Source organism: Eumetopias jubatus, unplaced genomic scaffold (genome assembly GCF_037043125.1).
Source record: "Eumetopias jubatus isolate StellerSeaLion01/CBP00866 unplaced genomic scaffold, mEumJub1_p1.0 scaffold_10, whole genome shotgun sequence".
NCBI lineage: Eukaryota > Metazoa > Chordata > Mammalia > Carnivora > Otariidae > Eumetopias > Eumetopias jubatus.
Window position 1 is genome coordinate 114,063,873 of NW_028274816.1, and position 16,545 is coordinate 114,080,417.

Here is a 16,545-nt window from a genome sequence, read left to right on the forward strand (position 1 = left end):
ATGATGTAATGTATGGTGATTAACATAACAATAAAAAATTTAAAGTAAAAAAAAAAAAACTAAGGCAAATCTCCTATGATGAGATTTGGCAAAAGGAAAGGTCTGAGAAGATCAGGTCTTTCCTCTGGGTTAATTGCACGACTGCCTCTTACTTTGTTTCTGGGTCTCTCTTTGTGCAGACTGAGTCTTCTGCAGGGTCCCAGGTGGCTCAGTCCCTGTGTTTTAACACATTCCTTTGATCTGGATCATCTCTGGGACACAGAGAAGGTTTGGGGGACCCAGGGCCTATGAGCAGCAGGAACAGAGTGGAAGACCAAGCCGGCCTTTCGGGGGGGGGGGTGGTGGTGGGCAAGATTTGTGGTCAGGGAGAGGAATGCCCTGTTTTCCAGCAATGACTTTGACTTGTCTCTGGGTCTCTAGACTTGCCGGCTGGACAGGAAGTGAGCTGTCCTGAGCTGCAGAGCTGCCTGGAGAACAAGTGTGCAAGATGATCATGGTTTCAGATGTATCCTGAGTATTAAATCCAGATTTTGCACAGGAAGACAAGAGGGCCTTTGGCCAGGGGCAAGAAAGGGCTCTTAAAACAGATTGCTGTTTTAAGGTGGCCTCTTAGAACTATTGATATTTACAATGACAACAAATATAAAAACCATTTCTCTGTAGGAAAAAAAACCTGACTTTGTCAGACTTCTACCTTTTTAAGGGCAAAGCTGACCACAGCTAGTGTATGGCAGTGTACCTTGGGGCAGTTCTCATGTTCCTGGGTAAATCTTCAGTGCCAGTTGCCATCAGCAGTAAGGTTTTTCCCCAAAGGAATACTGGCAGCTAACCACAGACTGCCAAGTCACTCCAGGGCTCAGCACACCCTGGGGCCTGTGTGGGAGTTGTTCATGTGGTAGCTTGGAGTTTGTCGTTGAGCTACACATACTGCCGGCCCTGCATGTCCTGAGATCGGCCATGGATGGTGTGTGCCTGCGGTCTGGATCCACCGACACTGAGAACTGATGCTTCCTTACTGCTCTAAACACCTTTATGTTGTTGGACACCGCCGACCCCTGCCTTCCATTTGAAATGCCCTAACTTTGGTGAAACAGTTCTTACTGCTCTGCATCAAATTACCCCTGAATTTAGCAGTCTGAAGCAACTATTTTATTATGCTCAGGGAATTACTGGGTCAGGAATTTAGACGGGGCTCAGCAGGAGAGCTGGTTTTTGCTTTGCAAAAACCTACCCACCTCAGCTCGGAGGATTTTAACATGTTGATGATAAGATTATCTGAAAGCTTAGCCACTCATCTGTCTGGTGCCTGGGCAGGGGTGGCTCAGAGAATGGAGTTCCCACATGTGGTCTGTCTGTGTGGCTGGGCTTCCTTGCAACATGGCAGCTTTGGGGTAGTTGGACATCTTTCCTCGTGGCTCAGGTCCCCAAGGATGCATGTTCCAGCGAACAAGCTGGAAGCTGCAGCACCTTTTGTGACCCAGCCCTGGAAGTCACACACCATCTCTTCTGCTGTATGCTCCTGGTTGAAGCAGTCCCAGACTTACACATCTGCAAGGGAAGGGGCATAGACCAAGGGGCCATTTGCTGTCATTTGGCAAGACCATTTTCTCTTGCTTCTCTACTCGTTCTCTGGCTGTGGCTTTGGGTTTCCAGAACATGTTAGGATTCCTCCTAGTGAATTCACTCTGGGTCATCTGTCCTGATCTTTCTCCTGAGCTCCAGAACGAGATACATAAATTGTCCTCTGGGTACTGCAAATTTAATGTACCCAAATTGAACACATTTATCGTTCCTCTGTAAACCTACGTCTTCTGCAATTCCTTATCACAGCTGGTGACTTCCTTTCCCTCATTGCTGCATCTGGCCATTTACCGAGGGCTGATGATTTTGTCTCCTACTCTCTCTTAAATCTCTTCCTGCTTTGTTATGCAAAAGATCCTTGCTTTAGTTGAAGGTCCCTTCATCTTGGGCTATTATGATAAGCTTCTAACCGTCCTTACAGTCTCTGTGTGCAAGCTCTCCTGTCTGGCCTCTACGGAATGACTTACCTAAAACACAAAGCTGGCCGTGTTGTTCCTCTGCTTAAAATTGTTGGTCCCTTGTCTAAAGGATGAAGGTCAGTCTCCTTGGCTGTGATCTACAAGACCCTTTGTCTTGCATCAGTCCTCATCTCCCATCAAATCCTCCTTTCCACTTGATTTCTGGTCGTGCCAAACTTTTGGTGCCTGAAACACGGTCTGTGTTTCTGTTGTGGCTCCACCTGCTCTTCTTTCTTGTCTCCTAGAAAACTCCTACGCATCCTTTAAAACGCCAGTGAGGCATCTCTTCTCTGAAGCCTTCTCTGACTCTTCTGACAGAGTTTATCGTGGATCCCTCTATCTTTTCTGCATACTCGTGCCACTGTGTTTTCATCAGGCCCCTATGAGAGCTCTAAGGGCAGAGAACCAAATCATTTAGTTTGGGCTCCTACGGCCTGGTAGGGGACTAGGTGGTCATTAACATCTGATGTTAAATGGAATTAATCAGGGGCTGGTGATACAGAGCCTGAATGTTGTCACTGAATCTGTGATTGCAGGGTGTTTCAGACCCTTCCCTATTTCATGTGACCTTTTAAATGGTCTCATATCCAGAGTCATCTGTTGTCCTTTTTGTATATAAAGATGCCTCTAATAAATCACCAGCTGTGTGTGTCTGACTAGTAGGGGAAGGTTTGTCTGCCTCCGTCCAGCGGGACCTTCTGTCGCGGTGGTCTGTCTGTGTTCTCTGCGGCTCTTGGATAGAACTTTGGCCAGCTCTTCTTAGCAATGGAGCCTTTTACCTCATTGTGCTGGCAAATAAGGAGTGCTCAGAATGACCCAAGGGGAAAGAAAGGAGACAAGGTGGGTGCTCAGGGACCTGGAATCATCCACAGACTGGGTAATTAAGGGCAGGAAATATTCATTCACTCATTTGTTCAGCCCATATTGTGTGCCTACTGTAGGCCAGGCCTTCTTCTAGGTGCTAGGTATACACTGGTGAACTAAACAGACAAACGTCCTTGACTTTCTGAAGCTTCCATTCTGGCGTCTTGATTGATCACGGCCCTCCCTCAGGAAGTTTCCATTCTTGTGGGGGGGGGGCATCCTGACTGCAGTGGATTGTCCATGAAGCCCTAGCTCAGTACCTTTATGCATAGTGGGCACTGAACAAATGTTTGTGGAAGGAATGAATGTTGTTGGGCAAATGAGGTTTAACTGGGCAGATTGTTCTTCCTTGAGGGAAGGGAACTAGATTTTATTAAGCGCTTGCCAGGTGCAGAGCAATTTTCCCATAGAAGACCCTGGTCTTCCAGGATGAAGTGCCCTTCTGAGAGACCGTGCGCCATTTGCTGGGCCGTGTGGCCGATTTGACAGCCCTCCAGAGTGAACTCCGAAATGAGCCCTCCACATTTTGGCTGACAGTTACAGGTCCCCAGTTACCTCTTTGCCTCAATAAACGTCCAGCCCAGACCAGTTAGCTGGGTTGGGCACATTGGGGGACATGTCTTTTCTTTCTCTCTTTTCCATTGTTTGGTTGGCCTCGTGCAAGTGTTTTAAATAGAACAGACATCATGACCATAAAACATCTGTAACACTACACATTTAGTAAAGTTCCTGGCAGGCAGCGTTCTGTTTGATTGGTGAATGTTTTTCCTGTGAATGTTGTTTCCTCCCCCTCCCCTCTTCTTCGTTTGTCCCTCTGGAAAATAAAGTTTTCTTTTATGTGAGGATTTATAGAGATACGTTCCTGGCATGAGGAGAGCACAGACATACTAGGATATTGGTGTAGCAGAGAAATACTACCTCCGAGGCACAGTTTTCTCTCTTATGGAGAATGACCTTCCTCTCTTCATAGGGTAAGGGACTGCCTCGGGTATGGCAGATAAAGACATTGCTTTGCATTCAGATAGCCTCCTTTTTTGCTGGAGCATCTTCAGCCCTTGGAATATCGTGGTTGCCCAATGCTGCCACTGGAGGTGGGCTGATTCAGGGTGGTGTCTGAGATATCTTTGGCAAGTAGAATCATCATTGGTCATTGTATTTACAGAGTGTGCCTCATGCCTCTTCCAAGTGCTTTTTTTCCTGTTGTGTAGTCTGTGGGACAAGGCAGGGAAGGTTTGATCCCTGTTCACTGCCGAACAGATAGAGGTGAAATCACTGGTGGGGAGAGGAAGTCAGTTGGGAGGGGAAAAGGAACTTTTATGTGCCTGTCATTCCACCCCATGCTAAGCACGTTCCATGTGTAACTCTTTTAATCTCATTTTATAGAAGGATAAACCCAAGTTCTGAGAAGCTCGGTCAGGGTCAGGGTCACCTAGTATATTATGGTTGGGATTGAGCTTCCTGGGTTGGTCTTCTTTCTACTCTCATAACTTGGCTGGTTTGAGGTGCTGGGATTGGAACCTAGCCCTTCCATCTCCAGAATCTCAAAAGCTGATGCTCTTCTTGGATTTAGGAAGATCACCTTCCATCCCTTTGGGGGTAAGACATTTAATAAATGGTGGAAAGCCTTGCTCATGGTTTTCTTGGCTTCTCTCTTTCACTGCAAACACTCCTTGGTTCTCCCCTTTGCCCTCAAAGGAAGTTACTTGTGGCAGGTGGCGGGGGCCAGACCAGTGCATCCTGGGGGCAGGGGGGAATTTGACTTTCTTTTTCTTGACAAGTAAAATTTATGACCTAACAGATGGCTGAGTGTGTTTCCAAAGATGACCACACCGAGGGTGCAATGTGCTTATCTCTCCTTCTGTCTTCCCCACCTGCCCCCCTCCTTCCCCCACCCCCGATGCTTCTGAAACAGTGGATAGTGGAGCAGGGAGGGACCCGCTGATGGGGAGCCGACCCCAGGCCCCATGCTGGTCACCAGGACTGGTGTCTAGGTGCCTTCCTTCGGGTTGGTGCTTGCTTTCCTCACCACTCTTGCCCGGGCCTCCTTGCCAACATCTAGCGTTAAATGACCCAGCCCCCCCCCCCCATGATGCTTTTCTCTGCTTCCCGAGTGAAGAGTGGCTTCCCTGTTTCAGCCCTGTGGAGGTTTCTGTTGCCTCCCTGACTTGGCCTGCAGGGCCTTCCCTCTCAGGCCTGGCCCCTCTCCTGCTTGCATTCCATCAACACCTTGGCCGCAGTCGTTTGTGTCCACTTGGGGCCTTTTGGCCAACGTCAGAGATCCTGCTGCTCCTGCCAGGGAGGTCCTCCTCCCCTTGTTTTCCTGGCTACTTGCTGCTGATCTTCAAGCCTCAAGTCATGTCCAGCCTGGTGCCCCCCAAAGCTTCACCTTGCTACCATAACACAGCCTCTTCCTTGGCAGGAAGCACCTTCAGAGCAGATGCCAGATCTCATTCCGCTTAACATACCCGGAGCCTAGCATACAGGACTTGGCGCACAGTAGGTCCGCAAAACACGTCTGATGAGAGAATGAATGAATGAGTGTGTCTTGCCTCCAGAGACTGTTCTCTGCAGTTTGTCTTTCAGTCCCTCTTAGTCTCTTGTGTCACTCTCCTACACTTCAGCAGTCATTTTCTGAGCACCTACTGTGTGCCGGGTGCATTTATATACTCATCTCTGGTGATGCCGAGAGCAGCTCCGTGGCATGTAGCTCTTGTCCTCACTTTACCCATGGCTTGCCTGCAGTTACACTAGGGAATTGGCTGAGTGGGGACTCAAGCTCCCTCGTTCAAGCCACTGCTCACAGAGCCCTGACTGCACCTTGGAATCTTCTGGAGAATGTTTAAAACCTACGGATGCCTGGGCCTCCCCGCCGACCAATGAGATCAGCATTCCGAGGGTGGGGGCCGGTCTCACTAGGTTTTCAAGATGCCCCAGGAGATGCCGAGGTGCTGCTGGGCCAGGCGTGTTGGGGAGCCTGCAGCCTGGCTCGGCTCCGCGGATTAGGTAAAACTTGCTCATCAAGAACTGATTGCCGTGTGCATCTAAAATATGCTAATGAAGGTAATCAAGGCTAAGGGTTAAGGCTGCCATTTTTTCTTTTCATGAAATCAACTGGAGGGCTTGGGGGATGGGCAGCCCTGGCTTCAGAGCCTGCCTGCCAGCAAAGTTTCCCTGCTTTTCCCTTCCTAAGAAGAGCCCTTTCGTTGTTGCCGATGGCCACAGGTCTAGTTCTCACCGGGGTGAGTTCTAGAAGGCTCTCTCTGGGGCAGTCTTCCCCGGAGTGCAGAAGAGGGAACACTCTCCCAAGCCTGGTTTTCCTACTCACATGCTCCCTCGCAGCCAGGCTTCCTGACGTGGCTCCCGGGCAGGCAGTCGGGGAAGGCGTGGGTGTTTACTTCTGCTTCCAGCGCTTCAGTTCTGTGGCGAAACCGTCTCTCTGGTGGTGGCTCCCGCCTGACCTGAAATGTCTTGCGAAGGGAGCAGTTTGGGGAGCGGGAAGGGGTGCTCTGGACTCTGGGGCCGGGAGCTCGGCCTGCACGTAGGCGCCGTGCCTGCCGGGGAGGCCGCGGCCCCCGGACAAGCCCTGAGCAGGGTTTGGGTGAGAGGCCTGGGCTTTCGTCCCTGTCCTTGCTGGAGCGGGCATGGACTCCTGGGGGTGGCCTTCTTGGGAGTTCCAGTCCCGCATTCGCTGCCTCAGTCGGTCATGCCGGGGGCTGAGGCCATGATTCAAGGGGAAAGGGAGGCCCAGAACTGTTGAGAGACTTGAGAGACTTGACCTACTCTCATGTGACCCACGAGGGCCAGGGTGGTTATTTACTCTGCCTCAGTTACACAGATGTGCTCGGCAATGCGAGCAGGCAGGCAGAGAGAGCGTGTTGTAAAGTGAGGGCCATCGTGTCCTTTGGATCACTGCCCTAGGCCGGGTCTTCTGGGACCTCTGCTTGAGACGTGTGGCACCCCGGACCCTCGGTGTCACTGTCTCCAGGGCCCTACCCCTCACCGTGAGGCGTCCTCCAGGTCTTTTGAAGAATCCCACCTGGCTGCACGGCGGGCGGGAGTGACAGGCCCAGATGGAAGGCACGGAGTTCCCAGCAGCCCCGCCATCCCCGCTGGCCCTTTCTGGGGGTTCAGTCAGAATCTGCTTCCACTGTCTGGCTGGGGCTTTGGAGGCTCCTCTTTTGTATGCAGGGATGCATGGCTTCCTCGCAAATTCAGCAACAGTAAAGGGTACTTACTTAATTTCACTTAATACCGCTGCTGTAAAAGATGATGGGTTTTAATTGCATCTCCGTATTGGCAATCATTAACACCGGAGAGAGTTGTTGGGGCCTCCCGTGACTCAGTCTGTGGTGAGGGGGTGGGGGCTCCCAGAAGGCTGGAGTGACAGAGAAGCTCCCTGTGGGTACAGAACAGCTCGGGTGCCTGTGATTGGGGTGATGGCCAGCCAGCCACTTCGCTGCTCAGCATCGGTTGACGCGTGGGTCATGATCCTTAACTTCTTGGGCTTTGCAAGGCAATGCTCCATCTGTACCTTTTTCTCTTACCCCCCCCCCCCGCCCCCGGAGCCCCTAGTCCAAGTGTCACTGTCTAGGATGTTACTCTCTGATACCGACCTGTGGACAGGTCACCCATGCGGGCTGCAGCATTCCCCCCAAGGGTAAGAGAAGTAGTATTTTTAAATTAGCCTGGGAGGGAGCCAGGCAGAGGGCTCTGAGCTGGAGGTGGGGAGCTTACCGGAGCAGCCTGATCATTTCATTACGAGATCACGTTCTCCTGTAGGTGAGTTGCTGTTGTTTTAATCAGAGGTAATGTTGTAACTTGACTATGCCGGATAATTGTGTGTAAATTATATTCCAGCCCCATATAGAGGAAGGCTATTTTTTTCCTTCCAATTTTAAAGCTATTTAGAGGGAACGCCAAATTGTAGCCTGAACCCTCTTGCTCTCTGGCTCATAGCTATACATGGGGAGAGAGAGCTCGGAGAAACATTTTGGGTTATATTTATAATTAGTTTCCTCTGAAGTTAAATTAACTTCTGCAGTTGGCAACATCAAATATTGTTACACCTTTGTCCAGTGGTCAACCAGGGGCGAAGCAAAGCATGGAGATGTAGCTAGCGGATGCAGTAGCTGGGGAGAGCATGCTTTCTAGGGCACGTGGGTTTATTTTTAAGCCCTTTTTGCATTCAGACTCTCAATTTAGGGATCTTTTTGGCCTGTCATGAGAAAAAAAAAAAAAAGAACAGCTTTATTGAGATATAATTCACATGCCGTACAATTTACCCATTTAAGAGTGCAGTTCAGTGGTTTTTAGTATATTCACAGATACGAGCACCATCTCCACGTCCATTTTAGAGCGTGTTCATCACCCCAGAAAGAAACCTCCTACTCTTTAGCCATCATGATCCCCGCTCCCCTAGCCCTAAGCAACCATACGAATGGAATCCTACGGTATGTGTGGCCTTCTATTGACTGGCTTCTCTCACGTAGCGTAATGTTTTCGAGGCTTATCCATGTTGCAACATATGTCAGTATTTTGTTCTTTTTTGTGGCCGAATACTGTTCCATTCCACAGATATATCACATTTAATTTATCTGTTCATCCTTGATGGGCATTTGGGTTGTTCCACTTTTTGACTCTTATGGACAATGCCGCAATGAACATTTTGTGTGAGAGGCTTTGGGTGGACATATGGGTATGTACTGGGTATGTACTGGGAGTGGACTTACAGGGTCATCTAGTGACTCTGTGTAATCATCTGAGGGCCTGCATCATTTTATGTCCATCCCCACCAGCAGTGTCTGGCCTGTCATTTCTGCATCTTTGCTTCAGACTTGCCCTCTCCCCTCCCTTGGCCCCGCTTGTATGAAGTGTTATGCCAGGGGCATCTGGACTCCATGGGCAGCATTTGGGCTCCTCCCTCATCTGCCAGTAGGTATTACCTTACCTTTTGAGGCAGAGACTTGTCCCTGTGGCCCCCGCCATAGTGGGTATGCAAATGATGAGCGTGGCCTGCCGTCCTTGGGAGGGTAGATTCGGACTGTCACACATGTGGGTACAGCATTGTCTTCCTCCACGATGGTGGGGGTCCTCCCTGTGGACTCCCGCTCCATGGTCACCAAGAAAAGGTGAGGCCAGGGCTGTTGTGTCCTAGGGCCTCCCCCAGGTAGGTCTTCAGATTGGTTTCTTAACAAATTAAGACAGCCTGGAGGGATTAACGCGTAGAGATGTCTTCTCTCCCAGTTTGGGAGTCCCAAAGTCTGCAACGAAGGCATTGGCCGGGCTCTTTGCTTCTGGAGACCGTGAGGGAAGAGCCGTCCGTGCCTCCCTCCTACCTTCTGGTAGCTGCCGGGAATTCTTGGGGTTCCTTGGTTTGTAGACACATCACTCCAGTCTCTGCTCCATCTTCACATGGCCTTTCCATGGGTAGTGTTAGGACACCAGTCATTGGATTTAGGGCCCTCCCTACACCCAGGATGATTTCATCTCAAGATCCTTAACTGATTACATCTACAAAGGCCCTGTTTCCAAAGACCTGGGTGGACGTGAATTTTGGGGGACTCTAGTCAACCCAGTATGGTCTTCTTCCACATGTGATTCTAGAATCATTTGGAGAAGATTCTAGGATCTGGGTTCTGCTTTTGTGTGCTAAGTGAGTTTTGCCACTGGGTTCAGATATGGTGGTAGCGGCGGCAGCCGTAGTAGCAAGAGTAGTAGTTTAGAGGGAGGAGGGAAGGTTGGAAACAAATATTGGGGGAACTTGGGAATTTTAGAGGGCACGTCCCTCAGAGGAAACTCCCTGTGGAATGGGGCTGTGGAGTTTGGGACTTCTGCAACCCCGGTTAGCCCTGCGAGAGCTTCTTTGTCGTACAAAGACTGGGCTTAATTCTCAGATGCAGGGAACTGACACTTTGATGATAACATAGAATTTTACCCAAGAATCTGAAGAACAAAGTGTTCACCAGATTCAGAGTCTGGGGTGGAATTGCATGGTATCTGCCAACACATCCATTCTCCCTCGTCACTCTGCTCTTTGCCTTTAACCAGCACATGAGCCAACTTGCTGGGACTTGATTTTTCCACCTGTAGAATGGCGACGACAGGCAGTCAGGCTTGCAAAATCCTGCCCAGCGCTAGCGTTCTTACATCTTCCCTGGGCTCTCTCCACCTCGAGGCTCCCACAGATGGGAGAACTTCTGTAAATGAGCCAGTGCTATTGGGCAGTGAAGATGTCTCATGTGTGTCACCAAAAGGGGAATTCGAGCTCTTTGCAGGCACGTGGTGATGGCAAGAGCCGACTTAATTTCTCTGGGCTTCTCTCCTACCCATTCAAGACTCTCCAGAGGCACTTCCTGCCTTTCCATGCATTTGTCAGGATGAGAAACATTTTCAGTTACTGTCGTTTTCCTGTGTGACATTAATATCTTTGGGGCAAAGCTCCTAGAGCTAAGTTTTCCCCATCAATCTCATTCTTCAAAGTAATTCCCTTTTCTAATACTTCTACCTTCTGCTTTCAACACACACACACACATGCACACTCATCTGCTTTATCCTGTTTTATAAAAATACAACCAGTGGTCCCACTCTGAGTGACCATTTCAGATACAAACATTTTTTTTTAAAGGGATTTTTTGAAACTTAAGGAAAAAAAAAGAGCTCTTTTGTCAGAAGCAGGAAGGTGGAGTGTTCTTTGCAGCTCTAGGTAGCAGCTGGCTTTGGCCAGTTCTTCCGTGTAAACAGCAATTTTCCAGACTGGAATGGGTGCCGGGGTTTTCTCTGTGGAGCCAAGAGGTGTGGAGAGCAGTGGTGTTTCGTTAAATTACAGGTCTAAATACAAAATGTGCAGCAATAATTTGTGCGAGCCTGAGCAGCCTGAACACTCCCCACCCCCTGATGCACGCTACACCACACACACACACACACACACACACACACACACACACACACACACACACACACACACACACACACACACACACACACACACACCACTCCCCAGAGTACCGCCCTAGACCATAAAAGGAAGGGCATCTGCTGGGGGAGACGGCTGTCCCCAAGTGGTACTGGGCTCTTGGTGGGTATCTAGTGTCTCAAACAGTGGAAAGCACTCGCATACAAAGTGTTTTCTACAACCCCTCCACCAAAAACTCCATGCAAAGGACATTTAAGCTCACTTTCCTAATGGATTTTGGAGTGAGCCCTCTCTGGAACAGATGGATAGCTCTTTCCATTTGGGTGCACTGTGGGGACCGCCTGGGGCCGCCTGAGCATTTTGGTGTGCAGTGGCCAGCTTCCCTTGCTTTGTGTGGTTAAGTACTGTATTGGTGTGAGGGCTGTGGTTTAGGAAACAGTTACCCAAAGGGCCTAGCTCAGGAAGAAAACACAGGTGGCTCTCTTCACCGTGGGTGGAGAGGACTTTTTATAACGCAAAGGACTATGGAGTCAGAGGGGGACCAGTGGTAACATGCCCTGCGCCCTGTTTCTGAGGTCAGAAGAGGGTTAAAGCTCTGGGGATGCTGGGTGGTTCCTGGGGCAAGTAGCAGCCACGACGGAAGGATCGGGACTAGAGAGTTACCCCAGACACGCACGCACGCACGCACGTGTGCAGACATGGACACAGAAACTTCGAGAGTATTGATAGGAATTTGAGGACCTCCAGTGAGTCCCACTGGGAGCCCAGACACGACATCTAGCCCCGCCCCTGTCCTGTCCTCACCAGCAGCCCTGGAGGTGGGAAGGGAAATAGGGTAGAATGTGTGATTCTAGAGTCCTCTCTGCCTGCCTCCCGTGTCTGTCTTCAGAATGCAAATCATCAAGCACTGCACAGTCTGTTTAGCAGTGATGCCGTCAGGATTCCCAAAGTAAATCACCCCCATTTCCCCCAGGGTGCCTCTGGTGGGAGGGGTCACCACGCAGAGCACTGTTGCCCCCAGCCGTGCTCTCCTCTCCTGAAGCCAAGACATTGGTGAGCAGCTAACCGAGTGTTGCACATCTTCCCACTGGCCTTTTTACGTCTGGAAGGTTTTGATTAAACCAGTTTCCTTTAGTGTTTGCCGTAGAGTGGGATCCATCACTGAATTGAGCTGGTTCCTGGAGAGGATGTTTTAGTAACTTGGACACTTTGGCGCAGTGTCTGGGGCCTGGGATTTCTCATCCTTCTAAAAAAAAGTATTTTACAGGCTTTTTTTGGGACTATGTAGATTTATAGCTGGGTGTCTGCCCCAGTGTTTAAGGCTCTGGTGTGATAGGTTTATGGCTGTTGAGCAACTATAGAGAGTATAAGAGGGGGCCTTTTCATTTAATCAGTTATTGGGGAATGAACATTCTGTTGACTTCTGTTTTGGGAACGAAGACACGTTACTCATTTAATTATCTGGGTCCATGTGAACATTTGAAATATAAATAGGGTCTGCTCTATACCCACCTGACTCTAAACAATGTAGAAATGGCACCATAGGGTTCATTTTATAGAATGCTTCTTCAGAGTTTCTTTAAGTTGAGAACTCCACTAATGCATGTTTGTGGATCACAGTAGTGTTTCTTTATAGATATTTAATTACTTGGCTGGGTAAAAAAAAAAAGAAAAAAAGAATGAAAAATATGAAATGAAACTATTGGGAGTCTTTGACCATCTGAAATCATGTAGAGATGCAGAAAAGTGGTATTGAAATTACAGTGGAAGGGAATGGGGCACTAAGAGTTGATTTATCAAAGATTTTTGTATAAAGTATCTTTCTGCCACACAAGCTCATTCTGAGCTTGAAGGATGAATGTAGTAATTGACTTTGGATTCGGTTACAGTGACCACTTACCTAGCATCTGCCTGGTGTCCTGCTAAGACACCTTGACATATGTTATTTAATTTAGTCCTGATAGGAACCTTGCGTGGTAGGCTAATTATTATATCTCCATTTTATAATGATTAAATTCTACATTGTGTTGGAACATAGGCTCCAACACCTAGCACTTAATGTATCTGTTGAATGAACACATTAGGAAAGTTAGGGCAGTAAAATTTGGTGGTCAGTGAGTGTCGGGAGAGATTGAAATCTGGAGAGGGACTGATGCAGTTTCATGGGAAGGTGACCTTGTCTGCCAGAGGGACTTACGGAATGGCTGAGAAGGGGGATGGACAGTAAGGGGCAGAGTAAGATGCCCACTGGTTAACGAGAGGCTCTTGGAGTTGGAACTGTGGATGCTGGTGAGATCTTCGTAGCACGTTCTCATGTACATCATCTCATCTCCTCTCCCGTTCATCTGAAAAGAGACGAAAAGTGGTAAATCACAGCTTTAAACACACGTGTAGCCACTGCATGGCCCTCAGAGCCCACAGGAAGTGTGTGGAGTTGCTGGGACAATGGCCTCTTAAAATGGCGCAGCAAGCCCGCTGCAGGGACATTCCAGATGGGGATCCGTCAGCAGGCTGTGGTGGCACATGTCTCTCCCGGAAGATGCTAAGCCAAAGCCTGAGCTCCTCGAAGTCTGGGAGCCTCCTCTGTTCATGGCCATCGTGCGTCCTGATTGATGGGAGTTCAGGGTTAGCTGGGACTGGCGCGCTGGTCTGGGACTGCACGGTGCAGAGCACTGGACCGGACCTCAGGGGAGCACTCCTCAGCACAGCCTACCCGTCCGCACCCAGGTGGTGCTCAGCCAGGGCGCTCCTCTTGGAGGTGGGCTGGTTGTACGTTCCCTCAGCCAGTGTGTCTCAGCCTTGGGGACAGTGGGGATCCTGGCAGCCATGGCCCCTGTATTTAGGCATCCTACATCGAATTGTAATGGACACATAGGACATTGTGGGTTGTTTTTTTTTTTTTTTTAACATTTTCGGCTTCATCTTATTCACTTATTTTTGGGGTTTCAATCCTGCTTTTATTTATATGTTCTCATAAAACATTTTCCCCTCAGCTTTACTGAGGTGTACCTGACAAAGTCGTAAGGTATTTAAAGTGTACAAACATTATGATTTGATATATGTGTACATTGTGACAGAATTTCTCCTGTCAGGTTAAGACGTTGGGCTTTTATTATGTGCAGCCAAATGGGTGAGACCCTGTATCTACTGAGGTTTGAAATTTTTTATTTAACATTTAGATAAAGTCTTTTTTAGTTGCACATTAAAAAAAATAAAACACACACACAGCCTAGACTCAGTGTTCAGAATAAGATTTCTTTTCTTGTTCAATTTTGGCTCCTACCTGTGATGTTTGGTTCCATCTCTGAACCATTTGTATCATTTACTTTGGAACTGGTGTCATTCTGAAATGTGACCACAGTCATTCGTTTTCACATCAACCACATATTTGGTGTGGGCTTCTGTGGGCCTGGCGCCGTGCTTGGCTTTGCGGAGGGTACCGAGAGGAATCAGGAACTCAGTGTCTGGGGAAGGAAGTAAGAAAGACAGGATTATCAGTGACTTCTGTACTAGGTGGGAAGAAGCGGGTGCCAGGACAGACTGGTGGGTATGGTGTTAGTGTTTCAGAAGAGAGAGGGACAGCTTCTGGATGTGGGGACGATATAGATAGCTTGCATTTTGGAGAAGGTCGTTGGATCTTGCAGGATGGTAGCCGTGGGAGATTTAGGCACAGAGAGGCGTTCTAGGGAGAAGGACTTGTATGGACAAAGGGGTGGATACCTGGGGCTTAGCTGGGCTTGACTAAGTGTAGGGCGAATCAGGGCGAATAATGAGGAATCTAGAGGGGAAAAAGAATGAAGACTGAGCTCCAAGAGTGGCCCCTGCCTGTGGGGTCAGGGTCTGTCTTGTTGGCAGACATGAACCAGCACCCAGAGCAGCTCGGTGTAGACAGCCCACCCATGTGTTTGAATGACGTGTGGCTTTTTAATTGACAAATTTTATGGTGCTTTCTGGGCAGCAGATTTTTATGCACATAATTCTGTTTTGCTCCCATCTCTTAGGTTTAAAATAGCTTTGATGTGCCACTTTTCTCTTTGTGCTAGAAATCAGAATGGAGCTGTGTCTTATGGCTTAGAGGTTCTGAAGTCTACTCTGTGTCTGTATGAAACTCAAGCTTTAGGTTGTGGCCTGAAGGCCCGAGATATCCAGCGTGGTTGTCTCCAGCATTCTAAGATGTCTCAGGAGCCTGCGCCGTACAGCTCAAATTTATCTAAAATTGCCTTCCTAGAGGCACATGGAGAGTGGCTTGTTTTAGCATCTTAGTGAGCATTGCTTCAGATAACCTGGTTAACCCATGTCTTCCTCTTGTCATTTCTTGCAGATGGTCACAAGAACAAAGAAAATATTTGTAGGCGGATTATCTGCGAACACGGTGGTGGAAGATGTGAAGCAGTACTTTGAGCAGTTTGGCAAGGTAAGTGGCGCATGGGGCTGGCTGCTGCCGCGCCCCCTCCCTTTGCCACAGCTGCGTCCTCAAGAACCTTGTCCTTGCACTTGGTCGTCCAGATTTAAGTGAAATCTGTCAGGAGCTGACATGGAAGAGTCCAGCTTGTGGTTGGCGTGGTGCCCCACGTGCCCACAGGAACAAACAGAGCGGCCTTGCAGTGTGGTGGTGCTGACCACCTGGGGCCTGGGCTGGGAGCCGGTGGTGGTGGCAGCAGCGACTGGGGAGGGATGCGGGGCTGTGACTCACAGGGCAGGAGCTCCTGCAGAAGCTGCTAGAAGCCTGTGAGTCGGTGCTGGGCTTCATTCTGTGCCTTTCTGGAAGATGCATGACGAGTGGAGGCTCCCTGGGGTCCTGTGCGGTTGAACCTTCCCCTGTCAGATGCCCAAGGATACTCGGGAAAGATGCCGGGCTGTACCTGTCAGAATGTGTGTGAGACCGAAGTAAAATGATCCCCTGGGCTCTGTTGCTGGACCAGGCTGGGGGCAATGCAGAACGCCCCCCAGTCAGCCAGGACCCAGAGTGTGAGAGTGTGTAGATTAAGACAGAGTCAGCAGACAGACAGACAGACAGGATATGCACCCATGGGCGATGTGCTTGATTCAGCCTCTCTCTAGCTGTGGGGGGAGCTGGTGCCTTGGAAAGTAGCGTTCCTCTGATGGCCACATGGTCCCCAGGCTCCGACAAGGCAGCTTGTGGGGGAGGCTAGCCTTGCTGGCTTTGTGTGATCCCCTCCTCTGGCTGCCGCGTCCCGGGAGGCTGGCAGCTGAGAGGCTACGCCGGCCCCCTGCTTCCCGCATCTTTCAGTCGCCATGGATGTTGTCCTGGGAGTCCAGGTGTGCGACAGTCTCCCTTGCAAAGGTCTGCGTCCTTGCTGCTGGAGGGCTGGTACAGCAGAGAGGGAGAAGACACTGCGCGTCTTCTAAGCTTTGTCACTCATGTGCCCTCCGGTGACGGCTGTTGTGCTTGCCCTGGGTGGTACCAGGCGCTGCTGCCCACTGACCGGTCTGAAGTTTCTGTGCTTCTATTTGTTTGCTCAAGGTGATGGGCGGCTCAGACCTCGTCCCCGGGTGTGTCGAGTCGTGAGCTACTGTCTGGGATGAGGGCCGGGATCACTGTTTAGCTTCAAAATGGAGATTTTTCCCGTCTCTGGTCATCATCAATTTCTGCATGGATGGGAGACATGCAACAAAGAGAAACCAGGCTCCTCCAGCCCGGCTTGGCGTTCAGAATGGCACTTAACTGCCCTTCCAGGTCGCTTAGGAAAGACGCTTTCCCCATGGCAC

At 49.7% G+C, this 16,545-nt stretch overlaps 1 protein-coding gene across 3 annotated transcripts in view; it reads left to right on the plus strand.

Moving 5' to 3' along the window:
- MSI2 (musashi RNA binding protein 2) overlaps nt 1-16,545 on the plus strand; it is a 385,942-nt gene that overhangs the window by 114,586 nt on the left and 254,811 nt on the right. For all 3 annotated transcript variants that reach the window (XM_028093017.2, XM_028093019.2, XM_028093022.2), the window contains exon 6: nt 15,137-15,229. In XM_028093017.2, coding sequence (XP_027948818.1) covers nt 15,137-15,229 — 93 coding nt within the window. The remainder of the gene's footprint in view (nt 1-15,136; nt 15,230-16,545) is intronic.